The sequence below is a fragment of the Ascaphus truei genome, chromosome 20 (assembly GCF_040206685.1).
Source record: "Ascaphus truei isolate aAscTru1 chromosome 20, aAscTru1.hap1, whole genome shotgun sequence".
NCBI classification, from domain to species: domain Eukaryota; kingdom Metazoa; phylum Chordata; class Amphibia; order Anura; family Ascaphidae; genus Ascaphus; species Ascaphus truei.
The window spans coordinates 20,322,782-20,342,156 of NC_134502.1; the positions used below are offsets into that span (position 1 = coordinate 20,322,782).

General features: G+C 40.8%; 2 protein-coding genes across 2 annotated transcripts; both read left to right on the forward strand.

The window, feature by feature from the left end:
* The first annotated feature begins 2,458 nt into the window (after window positions 1-2,458).
* On the forward strand, window positions 2,459-3,403 carry LOC142470993 (olfactory receptor 5V1-like). Its single transcript, XM_075577795.1, has one exon. It carries the CDS (start codon window positions 2,459-2,461, stop codon window positions 3,401-3,403), a length of 945 nt encoding a protein of 314 aa, XP_075433910.1.
* Window positions 3,404-17,791: 14,388 nt separating this feature from the next.
* Window positions 17,792-18,736, forward strand: LOC142470994 (olfactory receptor 5G3-like). The gene has a single exon (XM_075577796.1). It carries the CDS (start codon window positions 17,792-17,794, stop codon window positions 18,734-18,736), a length of 945 nt encoding a protein of 314 aa, XP_075433911.1.
* The last annotated feature ends 639 nt before the right edge of the window (window positions 18,737-19,375 follow it).

Here is a 19,375-nt window from a genome sequence, read left to right on the forward strand (position 1 = left end):
AAATAACTTGGCCGTGTAAAGTAAACTCTCCACTTGACTATTACAACCTTCTTCTCTCTGGACTTCCCATCTCCAAATTTATAACTCTAAAATCTATCCAAAATGCTACGATAGTTATCTCTTTGTTCTAGATCTGCCTCTGCCCCTCTCCTCCTGAAATCTCTTCAAAGTTTCCCCATCAATCTCCACATCAATTATAACTTTCTATTGCTCTTCTTCAATTATCTATATTCTCCTACCCTGTGTTACTTTTCATCTCTAACCTCCAGCTGCAGTATCCCTCTTCGTTTCCCTTACACTTTGCTAAAGGCTGTCTCCTCTCTGCTCCTCTTGTCTCTACATTACTCAAACATCTCAAACCTCTTTCAATTTTGGCTTCCAAATTGTGAAGCTTCCTATACCCAAAAATGTGCATATTCACCCACCCCTATTTTCTTGTCATGCCTTAAATCTAACCTCCTCTATAAACCAATGGGTTAATTTAAGCCTGACCCGCCTAATGCACTGATTTTCCTATCAAATATGTTCTCTACTGCACTTGCTCTGATTCTATTCTGTAAGGCCCACATTTTCCCATTTAGATAGTAAGCTCTGTGGCACAGGGACTCCCTCATTCCTTTGGGTAACTTCATGTGTAAACCTTTTGTGTAACTTTGTGTATTATCTCCAAGTTCTTTCTCCATTCTATCTCTGTAAAGTTCTGAGTACATTGGTGTCATTATATAAATAAACATATACATACAAACATAAACTTATCTGATTCATTCATCCCATTGTCACACGTCATCATTTGTTATTCCCCAGAAACCTCTTCCTAATGAGTCTTTGTGGAATTCTCCATAATGTTCCAACACCACAAAGACTCCCCTCCCTATTGTGAGCATGTATAAGAGGTCAGAGAATCAGCACAGGTTTAATACAGATCTTATCCTGGGAAAGGCTGCACTGCAATGGGGGAGAGAAACCCTATTACCTACACACTCCTCTTCCTACGAACATCCGTCTTTCAGTTCTGAACGTTTGCTGCTGAGAAATATTATTTCCAGGTATTGGAGAGAAATAAAACTCTTGCTGGAAATGGAATAAAAGACCAATAGTAAGTATAGTAAAGTCTTCTCTTTCACAGCTGGGGGGTAAGTACTCAGTTACCAGTGAGTAATAATGCTACATAGCTGGTTAATGGTTTATATCAGATTTATAATTAAAATGAATGGTAAGTCTTTTATTTTTTGCACATATATGAGTAGCACGGGAGAAATATTGCCCAAACTGATATGATGCAGGAATCTTAGGATGGGCTGAATATTATCTACAAAATAGAGACAAAAGTAGATCTTTTAGTGCTGCACACTTAAATGCTCAATGACATAGGTAGAAATTATGTATATATTAAAAGTATCTTTAATTGTATCAAATTTACAATAAACATCAAACTATAAAAAAACAATTAAAAGTGAGGGGGTGTACTTAGGGAGATATATTATAGTTCAATTATCTGATGTGCAAAGTCTCCAACAGATAAAGAGATTACAAATGTTGACACTTTGATTTGGGGCTGCAGTCTCTTGCTGAATATATAGAGATATTCTAGTTGTAGAGTATATAGTTGTTTAAAGATACAGAGTCTTTCAGTTTCGGAGACAGTTTCTGTTGGAGTTAGTAAGTGTAATGTTATCCACGTATTCTCTGATGGAGTTAGTAAGTGTAATGTTATCAACATATTCTGTGATGGAGTTAGTAAGTGTGATGTTATCCACTTATTCTCTGATGGAGTTAGTAAGAGTAATGTTATCCACTTATTCTCGGATGGAGTTAGTAAGTGTAATGTTATCCACTTATTCTCTGATGGAGTTAGTAAGAGTAATGTTATCCACTTATTCTCTGTTGGAGTTAGTAAGAGTAATGTTATCCACTTATTCTCTGATGGAGTTAGTAAGTGTAATGTTATCCACGTATTCTCTGATGGAGTTAGTAAGTGTAATGTTATCCACTTATTCTCTGATGGAGTTAGTATGTGTAATTATCTAATTCATAGCGTACACCATTTGTAATCTCTTTATCTCTTGGAGACTTTGCACATCAGATAATTGAGGTATAATATATATTTCCCTAAATACACTACCTCATTTTAATTGTTTTTATCTAGTTTGGTGTCTATTTTATATTTGAAACAATTAAAGATACTTTAATTTATACATGTATACATGTTGAAGTTGGATTCCTAACCGGACATATACATTATCTCTTATCTTTTATAGCAACATGTTTCCCATTTGTGTCTCTATCCGTAATCTGTTTATTAAAAAGTTTACAAAATATCATTGAGTACTTTCTGTACCATTAATAGATCAGTGGCTTAATGTCTTAATTATTTTATGTGTCTCAATAAACACTTTATTCTTGCAGCACGAGAACTGATATTTAATATGAAGATCTCCTTTTCCTCTAACATCCCACAATGCTCCGGGAGAATCAGACCACAGTTACAGAATTTCTGCTTCTGGGGTTTCCAACCATTCACAACTTCAAGATCTTATTCTTCTTTGTCTTCCTTCTGTTATACATTTGCACCTTAGCTGGAAATGTCCTGATCATTGTCTTGGTGTCAACCAGTCACCAGCTCCGTACGCCCATGTACTTCTTTCTCAGTCACCTGTCCATGTCTGATATCTTGCTAACCACAGCTATTGTGCCTAATATGCTATATGTAATAATGGCAGAAGGGGCCGTTATCTCTCTCGTTGGCTGCATCTCTCAATATTTCGTATTTGGTGTCTCAGCAAGTGCTGAATGTTTCCTCCTTACAGTGATGTCTTATGACAGATACCTGGCCATCTGCAACCCATTGCGTTACTCTGCTATTATTGACTTTATGCTTTGCTGTCAAATGGTTTTCTATTCTTGGCTCTTAGGGTTTTTGGCAGCACTAAGTACGGTTATTTTGATGTGTACATTTCAATTATGTAACCCCAATGTCATTGACCATTTCTTCTGTGATCTTACCCCTCTCTTAGAACATTTTTGCTCAGACAGCTTCATTGTGGATACAGTAATCTTCTTTCTAGGCATTTCTTTTATTATCTTCCCATTCAACTTCATCGTTGTGACTTATATCTGTATCTCCCTCACCATCTTCAGTATCTCCTCCATTACTGGGAGACAGAAAGCCTTCTCCACCTGTAGCTCTCACCTGGCCATTGTGTGCTCATATTATGGGACACTGGTTGCTAAATATGTTGTTCCATCCAAAGTACAGTCATTTAATGTAATTAAAACCACTTCACTTCTGTACACAGTCGTCACCCCATTATTCAATCCCATTATCTACACTCTGAGGAACAAGGAGATATGGGCAGCCCTCTTGAAATGTATCAACATAAGGGTACAAACATATTGTGAGTAGCATGAGATAAACTACAGTACAGTAGATCAATCGTTCCGGGCTATGTTCAAAGCGGTAACAATAACTTAAATAATGTAAGATACAGTGGTGCAGTAAAGTTTAAATAATATAATTAATGTAAGATGCAGTAGAGTAAAGACTATTTATAAACTGTAGTGTTCCAGTTACAGTGAATTGATATTAAGTAAAACATGCATCAATCAATCTATTTCAACACTCTTATTCTCCTCGAGCATTAGTGCTTGATTTGGGCAGTGATTATATGGAGCTATAGAATTGAAAGTATAAAAAAAAGTATAAACATAAATACAATTCGAGGCAAATAAGTACAGCTTGAAAACATTCAGTAAACTTTCTTAATAGAACACCAACAGAGCCCTAATACTCATTAGTAATACTAAATTAGTACATAGATTGATACCTCAGAAATCCAGAAAATAATCCAATGTCTCCGAGGGAGCCATCCTCTATGTCAAGAAAATCATCTGAGCCCAAATTGTGTTCATAAAGACCTGTGGGTGCAGAAATGTAGCAAATCTTTTATCCTGTGTTAATTGGGATTCTACGTGTAATAACAGGATGATCCTTTTATAAACTTCTCTTTATAGTATTTGCAGGATTGTAATTGTCCCTCCCACTTACTTCAATCACAAATTCACCGGGACCCAGGGTGAGTCATTGACCCTGCCATTCTCCCAAGACCTGGGACTCAGACCCTGGGTTAGTTATGGGCCCTGCCATTCTCCCCCTCACTCTCCCACTACACTCAACAACTAGCTGGGGTCAAGGTCATGGTTTATCCACCATTCCACTCAACAAACTCCCTCCGCTGTCAACAAATCAGGTAATGTCTGTAGTCCTTGGCCCTGGTAATCTTATTGCTGGGGTTCGGCTCCTGAGCCTAATGTTGGTCTCCAATTCAGTCGAATCAGAACCCTATCCTATTAAACCTAATCTCCACAATGCTACCCTGCCTGATAGACCTGAGGACACCCATACACACACTGGGGGTTCTAAACTCCAACCACACCCTAAATCTGGAAGGAGATGTAACCCAGGAGTGGGGCAGTTGATCACTCACTAAAAGAGTACAATGACTTTTGAAGCAAGGAGACACTACAGATGGAGCCAGACTTAAATTCCTTGCCACTGGGGAAATCTGCACGGAAGTGACCGCAGCTTCCACCATCAACAGAGGATTCATGGTATGCTGGGTCAGATCCTGAATCACAGACACCCTTATAGCTGGACTTATTACATATGTGATATGACATACAAAACTAAACATATAGAACTAATGTAACAAATTAATTGCTGGGACATTTAAATGTCTGCCATCAATCTCCATTTGCTGATATGTCGAGTAACAGAAATCTTGTCATCGCTCCTTCCCACAGGTCATTCCAATGTTTAATCAAGTCAGTCTGATACACTCCTGTTAATCTTCCCTGTCTCTGTCTGCTACAAGTGCTTATTGAATTTCCTCTGCTAATTTCAACCATTAATCATCACACAACTCTGCTCATTTCTGTTGTGCTAATTCACCCTGTCCCCTCCGTGCTCTGTTATTACAGCAGCTTGTGCAGAATAAATGCAAGTGATTAGTTGGAGCAGTCTTGTAATTGCACATGTAAGTGCCTTGTTTAGGTGTGGAGTTGTATCTGTATTTGGATTGGAAATGGAACTACAAACTCTGCTCTCTCAGCTCGTCAGTCTGCCCCATCTAATGATAGAAAGTCACATTCAGTACAGCTGTACCTCACTCACAGTGACCAAGTCAATAATACATCGCTGCAGTGGTATTGCTTTCTCTACTAACTGAAGACTGTGGTCTTTATGCTGTATACTACGAGGCTGCAGATCCAGGGGTATTGCATGAATAGTCTCATTGAATAAAATGGGTCTTTCAATGACTTAGATGACTACAACTATCAGCAAATTATCTCTACATGGCCACCTTCAACTATCTGACTTTGAATCTTAGCGTTCCTTCCTGCTTTCCTATTATACTCCTCCCTTCTCACCTGACATATTGATGATCCCTCAGTGGCCTGGGGTTCCTGCTTCCATTCTTTATTTACTGCCTTTGGTTTCAATGTCAAAGAAACTTCTTGCTGCAGATCCTGGAATGTGGTATTCAATTCAGCAGATGTGACCAAGAATGCTACATATGTAAAATCAGCCAAAAACTTCAACCCAGAATGAACATACACAGACACGCACTAACACACCATGAAGAAGGAAGATTCTGCACGGATACATAATAACACACCATGAAAAAAGAAGATACTGCAAAGACACACAATATCACACCATGAAGAAGGAAGGTACTGCAAAGACACACAATAACACACCATGAAGAAGGAAGATTTTGCACTCCAGTGGGACACCACTTTTCAAAGCCAGATAATTCGTAAACAATTTAAACAACAATATCCTCGAAGTTGCGAAAGCAACTGGAAAAATCAAAACTGATTGCCTATGATAATACTCTGACATTAAAACAAGAGGACTTAATGCTGATATGAAGTTTTACATTTTTGGTAATGTTTCTCCCTGCCTCTCTGTTAATTTTGCAATTGACCTCTTCTCCCCCCTGCACCCCCGCTTCCTGCACACTGCTGATAAATAGAAAGTCCTGTGGCTCACTGTTCTGATAGAATCTTCCCCTACACCACAACACCCTGAAAACTGCTGATGGATCTATGTCTCCCTGGCCCGTATCCCCCCCTGCATCCCCACTTCTACACACTGCTGATGGATGTAAGGTCCTGTGTCTCCCTATCCTTTACCCCTTCCCCAGCCTGCACCACCCCCTACACACTGCTAATAGATGTATGCTCCTGTTTCTCAATGTCCCTTAACCCTCTCATCCCCTGCACCCAACCCCCCTACACACTGCTTTTAGATGTATGCTCCTGTTTCTCAATGTCCCTTAACCCTCTCCTCCCCTGCACCCAACCCTCCTACACACTGCTTATGGATGTATGGTCCTGTGTCTTACTGTCCCTTACCCCTTTTCCAACCTGAACCCCACCCTCCCCCCTGCACACTGCTGATGGGTGTATGGTCCAGTGTATCAGTGCACCTTTCATCCATTTATTACCCTGTCTGTTTATTCCTTGTCTGCATCATTTGCCTTAGACAGCTATCTCGTTTATCTTTTTTTTTTACATCTCTGTTAAACTCATGGAATCTGTGTAAATCAGTATTGCTGACCAGAGGAAGAGAGAGATCTCTTGAAAGCTTGCCATATAATATCTATTGTTAGACCCAATAACAAAGGTACCACCTAATACTGAAGTACTCATTTATTCAGCACTGTCAATATAAAGTACTTCCTACTCCTTCACTTTATTTTTCCTATTTAGAGGTGCAGACTGTCCAACTTTTCTCTCCCCTCTCTCCTAAGCTTTTCTATCTGACTTTGAATCCTGGCGTTCCCTCCTGCTTTCCACTTACACCCCCTCACTTCTCAAGTGACACATTGATTGTTTCTAAGTTGACTGGGCTGTGTCTCTTCCTCTCTTTAATCTCTGCCTCTGGTCTCAGACAATGAAAGGCTTCCATTATAAACAAGGATGGCCACTGTTTAGACATTGTTTTTACGAGAAATTGCTCATCATTAAGAATTCAATGTCTGCCCCTTTCCACTCTTTCACTAGCAGTTCATCTCATCAGGGCCGCCAACAGAAATCATGGGGCCCGGGTCAAATGAAAGGAGCAGGCCCCACCCCCTCCGAACCCATAGCGCACCCCCCCCCGAACCCATAGTGCACCTACCACGAAAAAATATCTTTTAGTTCGCAACTTTTACTTAACTGTTTTCTTATTGTGATAAAGAAAAAAACATTACAATGCAACCTGTTTATTTTTATATTTTCAACTAAAGACATGTGACTGCCTGCCTGGGTGAGTGGGTGGGTGAATGACAGTTTAAATGACAGTTGAATGACAATGGGTGGGTGGGTGAATGACAGTTGGGTGAATGACGGTGGGAGGGTGACAGTGGGTGAATGACAGTGGGTGGGTGAATGACGGTGGGTGGGTGAATGAAGGTTCATGCGCTCTGATACGTGCGTCATGGCGTTATAACGAGGTTTGGGTGCAAAACGCGACCGGATCATTTGTTTTAAAAAATAATTACAGGACTACAGTATTTTTACTTCTTGACAAAGAACTTGTTGTTCGAAATGCGTTGGATGTACCCTCCATGCTTTGCATACTCCATTAAACAATTTTTGCATTACTGAATCCTCTCCTTGCTCCTGTTTGTCTGTTCTCTGGGTTCCACCCTGATCTCCACCCTCTCCTCTTGGTTTACCTATGATCCGGAGAATCTCATCAATACATACAGTATTTTTCTGTTCTTTCATCTTCCTTCAACCATACTCAATGACTCACTCCCCCTTCAACCCTCATACTTGGCCTAACCCATTTTCACGCTTCTTTCTCTTCTGCACACGCTTCTCTGAATATCTCAGGAGGAAATCCCACACTCTTGTGGACTTCCATCCTCCACTAGCAAGGTCTCCTTTCCTGCGTCAACTCATACGGTCTATTAGGCTTCACACGGAGGCGTAGCTATAGAGAGGGCAGCCAAGGAGCCTGTGCTCTTTGTCGGCCCGCTCTCCCCACCCCCCTGTAGAGACAGGCGGGGGGAGATGGTATGCGGTGGCGGGCCCTGGCAAACAGAAGCCGGTAGAGGAATCAGCAAAGCAGGAGAGGATCACCCTCTAGCAATCTGACCCGGAAGCCTTTATTACTTCCTGTGTCTGCTGCCACAGCTCCTCTGCTGGCTGCTACTCTGATCATCTCCTCCTGCCAAGGATAGGCATAGGAGAGTGAGAGCTGAGGGGGAGAGAGCGCTAAGGGGAAGAGAGAGCTGAGGGGAGGAGAGAGCTGAGGGGAAGAGAGAGAGCTGCGGTGAAGAGAGAGAGAGCTGGTGAGGGGGAGCTGATGATGATGAGCAGGCGGGAGAACTGGTGAGGGGGAGCTGATGATGCAAAGAGGGGAGAGATAGTGAGTGGAAGCTGATGAGGAGGGGGGAGAGCTAGAGAGGTTGAGCTGATGAGGATGAGGCTCGGAGTGCTGGTGAGGGGGAGTTGATGATGATGATGAGAGGAGAGCTTGTTAGGGGGAGCTGAAGAGGATGATGGGAGGAAGAGCTGGTGAGGGGGAGCTGATGAGGACGAGGGGGGAGTGCTGGTGAGGAAGAGCTGATGATTAGAGAGAGGATCAGGGAGAGGATGGGGAGGGAGAAAAAAATATTAGTTAGTATTAATATTAATGGGGCCCTGGATTTTTTTTTGCCAGGGGGCCCACCCATGTCTAGCTACGTCATTGGCTCCACATCAATACTTCTCTACAATTATTAATACTCATTATTGAATGAATTCAACGTTGCCTTTTCTCTTTTCCCTCACTCCACTTCCTTCTAAGTATTTCTCTCTCTTAACTGCCCCTCAAGACTTTGATGACTATTTCAGCGCCCTTATCTCTACCCATGACTAGAGATGGTGAATCCACCTAAATGCATCTCCCGGATTTTCACTGATGTTACCCCCAATATCGTCTTCACAGTTTAAAATCCGCAAATGGATTTGGGTTGTTTCAATTCGCACAAATTAAAACACCGATACTGGATACAGCCTGTGGACAGATTCTTAAGAATCCGGGCAATGGATTGCTGAATCCAAAGATTGGATTCTACAAATCCGTCTATGGATTGCGAAATCCGCCGACTGTATTGGTAATAATGATAAAAAAACACAAAATGTGAATTTCCCTTTTTGACGCTGATCCGCTGCAGATCCAAATTTGCCAAAATAATTCTCCCATCTCTACCCATGACCTCTTCGGACCTGTCACAGAATTGGAATTGCCTCAGCTACTTTTCCCCTCTCCTTCCACTACAAGCAACCTTGTCTCCAAACCCTCTCACCTCATCATCCGCTTACTCCCACTCCCTCCTTATACATTACACATATTTTCCACTCCAATCATTTCTCTGCTGCAAGAAGCAGCCTCAGATAATAAAAAAAAAACATTCTTAACAACTGTGGCCACTTGGGCTCATGGTCAAAGAGGATGCAGATGTTACAAACCTGGAACACGGGTAGTGGCTATTCACCATTGATTAGGGGAAGCTCACAAACACCCTGTCCCATAATCCAGTCTCTAGTCACTGATTATCTCTCTGCTATGTCAGACTGGACGGCCGCCATTTCCTGAAACTTAACACAACCATCCAGTCTCCCAAGCACTCTGCCTCAGTGCAATATTTGACTTCTCCTTCCCCACTCACATGTATGCTGTTTCCTTCGTAATATTGTCATAATTGCCCTCTTACACCACCACACAAGGACCCGTACGCATGACCTCATCTAGAGATAGGAAAAATTTGTCTAAATTTGACCCACAAACTCTTTATTGTGTTTTTGTTAATAATTTTTTTATGGATGAAAATTTGCATGTTAAAAAAAAATCTGAATGGATGAATTCAATTCCATCGTCCGCCACATTTGTTTGACCTGCAGTAACATTCGATTCCCGCAGAACCTGAAATCTTGTTTTGGATGAAGAGTGGAGAGGTGGAGTGAAGAGATAGAAAGAGAAGGACAGATAGAGGAAGAGAGAGAAAAAGAAAGAGAGACATAAAGAGCATTATATATATATACAGCATATGGGACACTAACTTGGAATGGTCTCTCTCCCTTTCCCTTTGTCTCTTTCTCTGTTTCTCTCTGTTTCTCTCTGTTTCTCTCTGTTTCTCTCTGTTTCTCTCTGTTTCTCTCTGTTTCTCTCTGTTTCTCTCTGTTTCTCTCTGTTTCTCTCTGTTTTTCTCTCTCTACCTCTCTCTCAACCTCTCTCCCTCTCTACCTCTCTCCCTCTTTCCCTCTTTCCCTCTTTCCCTCTCTCCCTCTGTCCCTCTCTCCCTTTTTCCCTCTCTCCCTCTCTCCCTCTCTCCCTCTCTCCCTCTCTCCCTCTCTCCCTCTCTCCCTCTCTCCCTCTCTCTCTCTCTGTGCATTGTATTGAGTCTCCGTCTCTAGCAAAACCCATACTTCAGGCTGTGGAAGAAATGAATGGTGAAAGAGTAACCGCCTGTGGTATTGCATACATTCGAACAGAAGTAAGTAAATGTAATATTTTTACATCAACTTGCCAATAATCACAAGTGTGAATAAACACCATATTCACAGCAAAATGGAATGTTTGCAAAAAACTTGCCCGTGTACAGTAAACTCTCTACTTGACTATTGCAACCTTCTTCTCTCAGGCCTTCCCATCTCCCAATGTATAACTCAAACATCTATCCAAAATGCTGCAACAGTTATCTCTTTGTTCTAGATCTGCCTCTAACCCTCTCCTCCTGAAATCCCTCAAATGGCTCCCCATCAATCTCCAAATTAACTATGAATTTCTATTTCTCTTTTACAATGATCTATATTCTCCTACCCTATTTTACTTCTCACCAATAACCCCCAGCTATCCCCCTTCGTTTCCCTTACACTCTGCTGAAGGCTGTCTCCTCTCTGCTCCTCTTGTCTCTACATTACTCAAACATCTCAAACCTCTTTCAATTTTGGCTCCCAAATTATGAAACTTCCTATCCCCAAAAATGTGCATATTCACCCACACCTATTTTCTTGTCATGCCTTAAATCTAACCTCCTCAATAAACCAACCGATTAATTTAAGCCTGACCCTCCTAATGCACTGATTTTCCTATCAAATATGTTCTCTACTGCACTTGCTCCGATTCTATTCTGTAAGTCCCACATTTTCCCATTTAGAAAGTAAGCTCTCTATGGCACAGGGACTCCCCCATTCGTTTGTTTAACACTCTTGTGTAACTTTGTGTATTGTCTCCATGTTCTGTCTCCATGCTAACTCTGTAAAGTGCTGAGTACATTGGTGTCACTATATAAATAAACATATATATATACAATCATACACATATCTGATTCATTCATCCCACTGTAACACGTCATCATTTGCTATTCACCAGAAACCACTTCCTAATGAGTCTTTGTGGAATTCACCGTAATGTTCCAACTCCACAAAGACTCCCCTCCCTATTGTGAGCATGTATAAGAGGTCAGAGACGCAGCACAGGTTTAATACAGAGCTTATCCTGGGAAAGACCGCACTGCAATGGGGGAGAGAAACCCTATTACCTACACACTCCTCTTTCTACGAACATCCGTCTTTCAGTTCTGAACGTTTGCTGCTGAGAAATATTATTTCCAGGACTTGGAGCGAAATGAAACTCTATCTGGAAATGGAATAAAAGACCAATAGTATGTAGAGCAAAGTCTTCTCTTTCAGAGCTGGGGGGTAAGTAATCAGATATGATTGAGTAACAATGCTACATAGCGGGTTAATATTTGATGTCTCAGTCAGATATATAATTATAATTAATAGTAATACTTTTCTTTTTGCGTCTAGGTAAGTAGCACAGGATAAATATTACCCCAGCTTGTTAGATGTAGGGAAGTTAGTATAGGCTGAAGGACAGTATTTTATTGTTGGCTCGTAAAAATTTAACATATTATTTTTTTGCACCAGAACCCCTGACTCCGGACTAAGGAGTCCACATGTTCCTCTCCCCAAATTTATAAGCATGTATAAGAGGTCAGAGAAGCAGCACAGGTTTAATACAGAGATTATCCGGGGAAAGCCGCACTTCAATGGGGTAGAGAAACCCTATTACCTACACACTCCTCTTCCTACGAATATCCGTCTCTCAGTTCTGAACGTTTGCTGCTGAGAAATATTATTTCCAGGACTTGGAGAGAAATAAAACTATGCTGGAAATGGAATAAAAGACCAATAGTAAGTAGAGTAAAGTATTCTCTTTCACAGCTGGGGGTAAGTACTCAGATACCAGTGAGTAACAATGTTACATACTGTAGCTGGGTAATGGTTTATATCAGATTTATAATTAAAAATATTAGTAATTCTTTTCTTTTATGCATATATGTCAGTAGCCCGGTAGAAATATTACCCAAGTGTGTAAGATGTAGGGAACTTAGAATGGGCTGAATATTATATACAAACTAGAAACAAAAGAAGATCTTTTAGTGTGCCCCTTTTAACCTCCTACATACCCGTAAAAATGCGGGGATGATCTCCGTTTGTCACGGAGTTTCCCGCGTGTCAGCCGCATTGACGAGACAGCGCAAATGGCGCTTAACATTGAAAGCGCCCGCGGCGCCCAAAACGGCCGAAAACGGCCCGCGTCTGCCCGCGATTTAAAAAATTGCGGGGAAACGGCCGCAGAAGGTTAAAGGCGGCCGCCACTGTAGCACACTTAAATGCCAAATGATATAGTTAGAAATGTTATACAGTATATTAAAAGTACAGTACTTTAATTGTAACAAATTTACAATAAACATCAACCAAATAAAAAATAATTACAAGTGAGGGGGGTGTAGTTAGGGAAATATATTATAGTTAATTATCTGATGTGCAAAGTCTCCAACAGACAAAGAGATAACAAATGGTGACGCTATGAATTGAGGCTGCAGTCTCTTGCTGAATATATAGAGATATTCTGTTTATATTTAATTGTTTAAAGGTGCAGAGTCTCTCAGTTTTGGAGAGATTTTCAGATGGAGTTTGTAAGTGTAATGTTATCCACTTATTATCTGGTGGAGTTAGTAAGTGTAATGTTATCCACTTATTATCTGGTGGAGTTAGTAAGTGTAATGTTATCCACTTATTATCTGGTGGAGTTAGTAAGTGTAATGTTATCCACTTATTATCTGGTGGAGTTAGTAAGAGTAATTATTAAATTCCAAGCGTACACCATTTGTAATCACTTTATCTGTTGGAAACTTTTTACATCAGATAATTGAGCTATAATATATATTTCCCTAAGTACACCTCCTCACTTGTAATTGTTTTTATCTAGCTTAATGTCTATTTTATATTTGAAAGAACTAAAGATGCTTTTAATTTAGACATATAATCATTTCTACCTGTTACATTAGCTATTCAAGTGGGCAGCACTAAAAGATTTTCTTTTATCTCTAAATTATATATGTTTAAACTCCTTAGATCTTCTCTAACACCGACTTGAAACTAAAAGCTTCATCATTTAGTTGAGCAGGACTTCCCTCTCCTATATGGGCTGAATAATAGTGTTTTATTGTGAGGTACTGACAATTAAGCAGTATTTTCCTTTTGTTTTTGCACCATAGTTGCACGTTGTGTTGCAGCCAAAAATGATTCATTGGGACATTAATTGCTTATCCGGCAACAAAACTAACACAAAACGTACAGTGAAAAAGCGGCTGCAGATTTAAGATGGAAATATCTCTTTGTGTTCAGAAGATCCCCATTTTATATGTCACAGTCTTGCTTCAGTTTTGAAGCTGGGGGACTTTGTGATACCCCCATGTTACACATTATTACTATAAAGAATATTGTAGTGCGGTAATCACTAACCTCAGCAATAACATCTAATAAACCATAATAACACATTGTAGCAGGAAAATTCCCACAATTGGAAAAACGCAGTAAGAATATATTTGTGCATAAATAGTGTATTTATTGTCAGAATTATAAAATGTTTTCTAAATCAATGTTTTCTTCATACCAAAAGGTGACATTGCATTAAGATTAAACACTCAGAAGTATTTTCCAGCAAACTGTTAACGATCATTAATACCTGAATGCTTTATTTTTTTACACTGTTTATTTAGAGAGTTTGTGTACAGTATTATTAGCATTTGGGGAAATTATTCATAAAGAAGGTGGTATAATTACACCAAGAATACAACTTCCAGCACCAATTTGTACACTGATCACACTGTGTGTTGTTACCTTACTGTAGTTCTACACTGATTTTTTTATTTGATTTAATAAATATTTACATTTTAATTGTTCCAAGCATTGTTCATCCAATCTTTGATGAGTTATCCTTTTAGCTATACAGGACTATTTACATTTCCGTACAGTAATAAAATAGCTCTGAGTAAATAAATATGGAATTTTGCTGTTACACTGGAGGTTTATCTAACTGGACAACTTTATCCAGATAAATTAATACTTAAGTACAGAGTGCATGTAATAAGGGGCTGTAAATCTCCCCAATCTGAGAACAACTCGTTTTGATACTTTATCCTGTTTACCCTTAGTGCACCTACCTTATTAATCATGAGGTAGAGCGAGTCTACTCCTGCGTTTTGTTTCTTATACTGTATCTCCTATTGCAGAATATCAGTTTCCATACAATGCAGGAGCAGTGTTGATGCAGAAAAGTATTTGAAGAGTATTTAAAATAGAAATGTTTAAAGTAAAACATCTACAACCAAAGGGACAGAACACCTTGAAAAAAAGCCTCATTGCAACTTACTGTACTTGTTAAATACTAGGACTGTATAGAGACCAGCCAATGCCCGTGTTACATTATTCAATAGATTGGTGCATGCAGTTCATATTTACATTGTCAAATTAGAGTGAACTGGGTGATAATCCCCTTTTCCAATTTGCTGCTACTGTACAGATGTAGCCAGTCTCATTGTTCCTAGAAATACAGTGGTAACACAATATATACTGGTATCACAAAGTTCCAAAAGGATTCAGTGGCAATCATGGAGACAAACTCTCCAACAGATCCCAACATATTCCAACATACACCAACATTTCCCACCACATCCCACCATATCCCATAGTATCCCACCATATCCCAACATACTGTATCCAAACATATCCCACCATATCCCAATATATCCCACTATATCCCACGATATCCAAACATATTCCAACGTTTCCCACCAACATCCCAACACATTCCATCATACTGTATCCCAACATACTATATCCAAATATATCCTACCATTTCCACTATATCACAACATACACTGTATCCTAATATATCCCACCATATCCCAACAGACACCAACATATCCCACCAAATCCCAACATATCCCAACATAATGTATCCCAAGATATACCACAAGAGGAAAAAATGGTGCTGGCTACATCTATAAATTAAACCGATATTATGTATATAATTTGGTGGTTTGTATTAGGATCTATTAACCAAAGGGAAGTTTTGCACCAAGTACCTTATCAATATATTTTATTATTTCCCTGCAAAATAATTGGACCATTGGGCAGTGTCACCATATGTGTACGTGCATTACATGTTCTACACTTCTGTCACCACAGGGGGGAGAAGAAGGGAATATTAGGAATACACAATAGAGGGAAATTACCACTTTTGCCTCATTTTCTGTAAGCGTTACACAGATATAGCCAGATTTACCCTCCCCGGAGCCATGGGGAAAAGAAGGCGAGAGCCTCTGGCATCCTTATTAACTCATTGATTTCCAACTGGCTGCCCACAGCGTTTCCCCCCATGACTTAGGATTGCTGCAGTCACTCCCCCGGTCATTCTCTGGCTGTGGGGACAGTTACAGGGTATCAAACTGGGAGTTATATTTCCCCCCTTATCTCAGGGACATTCTTCTTGCTGTAAGTATAATTCCCTTTCCAATTCCTTCATATTGAAAAAAACATCTGTGTAATGTAAAGTTAGTTACTGATGAAGGGAAATCCGTCCTTTTCCCATCCTCTGCATAACGTTTCTCAGAGACAAGATGGGGGTGAAGGTGCCCACACGATCTCTACCAAGGGCTTGAGCCTTGTCCTTGCAATACATATTGCACTCACCACTTATTCTTTATACACCCGTCTGGTAGACCGACACTAACCATAGTCGGGCTCATCAACCCTGTGCATACATCCTGCGTAGCTGACATCCTGGAGCTACCATTATATTTACCCACCTCTGGATAGAAGCCTATCATATATACTAGTATATCCTATACCAGAGTGAGAGTACCAGTTTAATAATCGTTTCATTACATGTCACTCTACCAGTGATTCTTTGTCCATGTGCTGTTTGTTATATTGTTTTGTCCACCTATATATTATCCTACATTAAAGGTTACATTTTTAACCTTCTCATATTTACATGTTGATGAGTGCTGTACCATAGGGGGCCTGTTTAGTTGCTTTTGCAAGTTGTTTTGTTCCCCATATCTATACACCTGGCACCACCAACTTAGCACAGACTTTAGAAAGAGCTCTCCCCAACTCCCCCTCCCCTTTATTAATACTTATATTAATGTGCTATAGGAATGACTCAGTGTAAAGGTGACTTTTTAGACTGGTGTTGAAGTTGGATTCCTAACCAGACCGTTTAAATTATCTCTTATCTTTTATTTCAACATGTTTCCCATTTGTGTCTCAATCCTTAATCTGTTTATATATTTGTATTAAAAAAAAAAGCTGTGCACGCGCATAGAAAGTGAAACTTCTTTGTCTTTTGTCACAGAAATTGTATTTGTGATGGTGATGTTTTTAATTAAAAATCAAAACACAATTTCAGATCCAACACAAAGAAGTTTGACCCTGTGTTTTAGCTATTTGCACATCTTTATTTATAGTAACTGAATTCCTTGTGTCTGTATGTGTCAGTCAGTGTGTGAGTCAGTCAGTGTGTGTGTGTGTCTCTCTGAGTGTGGTGTACATGCCCCTCTATGTGTCGTGTCTTGCACCCCCCACCCACACCCCTCTCTGTGTGTCCTGCTGCAACCAGCCCCCCGGCGGAGGTACGGGGACATGGGGGGGAGCGGTGCTCGGCAGCTCACTGGGGGGGATAGGCACATCACTCGGGGGGCGGTGTTCGGCGCATCACTGGGGTGTGTGTGGCAGTCAGTATATGTGTATGTCTGTGTGTGTGTCAGTCAGTGTGTGTGTGTGTGTGTCAGTCTCTGTGTGTGTGTGTCAGCCAGTGTATGGTGTGTATGTCTCTGTCTGGTGTCCTGCCCCCCCATCTTTCCTGACACCCCCCACCCCAAGCAGAACTGCGGACACAGGGGGCTCTGTCTGAGTCTCCTGAGCAGCAGCCCCCATGCCCCCTCCGGAGGTACATGTCAGCGGGCATGTGGGGGGGAGCGGCGCCACTGCCACCCGCTTCTGCGCATGCGTGGCGTCTGTCAGCAGCGCCATCACAACTGCGCATGCGCGGCATGTCAGCGGGTGTGTGGGGAGAGCAGCGGTCGTTAGGAGCATGTGAGAGCGGGCGTGTGGGGGGAGCGTCGGCAATTACGTGACGTCATTTCCGTTTCACATTTTCGTCTCCATGAAGGAGTTTTTTTTGTCCCATCAAAATTGACTAGGTGCCACTAAATAAGTTTCACTTCAAAAGTTTTAATATACAATATACTTTAGAATAGAGAACTTTCTGTAACATTTATAGATCAGGGGCTTTTATGTCTTAATTATTTTGTCTCACTAAACACTTTTTTCTTGCAGCACGAGAACTGATATTTAATTTGAAGATATCCTTTTCCTCTAACATCCCATAATGCTCTGGGAGAATCAGACTACGGTTACAGAATTTCTGCTTCTGGGATTTCCAGACATTCACAACTTCAAGATCTTACTCTTCTTTGTCTTCATTCTGTTATACATTGTCACCTTAGCTGGAAATGTCCTGATCATTGTCTTGGTGTCAACCAGTCAACAGCTCCGTATGCCCATGTACTTCTTTCTCAGTCACCTGTCTCTGTCAGACATCTTGCTAACCACAGATATTGTTCCTAACATGCTATATGTAATAATGGCAGAAAGGGCCGTTATCTCTCTCACTGGCTGCATCTCTCAATTTTTCCTATTTGGTGCCTCAGCAGGTGCTGAAAGTTTCCACCTTACAGTGATGTCTTATGATAGATACCTGGCCATCTGCAACCCATTGCGTTATTCAGCAATTATGGACCTCAAGCTTTGCTACCAAATGATTTTCTGGTCTTGGTTCTTAGCTTTTATAGCATCACTAAGTATGGTTATTTTGATGTGTTCATTTCAGTTATGCAACCCCAATGTTATTGACCATTTCTTCTGTGATCTTACCCCTCTCTTAGAACATTTTTGCTCAGACAGCTTCATTGTTGCTACAATAGTCTTCTTTCTTGGTATTTCTTTCATTATCTTCCCATTCATCTTCATCGTTGTGACTTATATTTGTATCTCCCTCACCATCCTCAGTATCTCCTCCACCACTGGGAGACAGAAAGCCTTCTCTACCTGTAGCTCTCACTTGGCCGTTGTGTGCTCATATTATGGGACCCTTATTGCTAAATATGTTGTTCCATCCAAAGTACAGTCATTTAATGTAATTAAAATCACATCACTACTGTACACAGTGGTCACCCCGTTATTCAATCCCATCATCTACACTCTGAGGAACAAGGAGATTTGGGCAGCCCTCTTGAAATGTATCAATATAAGGGTACAAACGTATTGTGAGTAGCATGAGATTAACTACAGAACTGTACTGTAGATAAATACTTCCGAGCTACAGTATGTTCAAAGTGGTAACAATAACAAGTAATGTAAGATAAAGTGATGCAGTAAAGTTTAAATAATATAATTAACTAGCTGATAGACCCGGCGTTGCCCGGAATGTAAATAGATAAAATAAATGAATGAGAGGTGCTGAGACACGGAAAAGTAAAGGTGGGTATGTAGTCACAGGTATTGTGTTGTGGTGATAAGTGTTAGGTGTTGTGTCGGGCAGGCGTGTGTGTGGTCCGTGCGGGCGTGTGTGCGGAGCTGTAGGCGTTTTTATTAGGTGAAGAAGGCGTATTTTCCGTTTTTATTGGTCTCAGGTTTGAGTGTGTATACATGGGAGTGAACGGGGGCGACGGTGAGTGTGTGTGAAGCATGGTCTCAGGTGTGTGTGTGAAGCATGGTCTCAGGTATGAGTGTGTGTGTGTACACAGGGGTGACAGCGAGTGCGTGTGTAGACAGGGGTGACATTGTGAGATGGATGAAAGTTACCTTGGACTCCGCAGGGGATCTCTGGGGGTATGATGTGTCAGTGTGAGTGTGTGACAGTCAAGAAGGTGTGTGTCAGTTATGTCACTGTACCTTTTGGCCAATGATAGTC

Coding starts and splice junctions, on each gene's coding strand:
- LOC142470994 (XM_075577796.1), top strand. CDS start 17,792: ATGCTCTGGGAGAATCAGACTACGGTTACAGAATTTCTGCTTCTGGGA.
- LOC142470993 (XM_075577795.1), top strand. CDS start 2,459: ATGCTCCGGGAGAATCAGACCACAGTTACAGAATTTCTGCTTCTGGGG.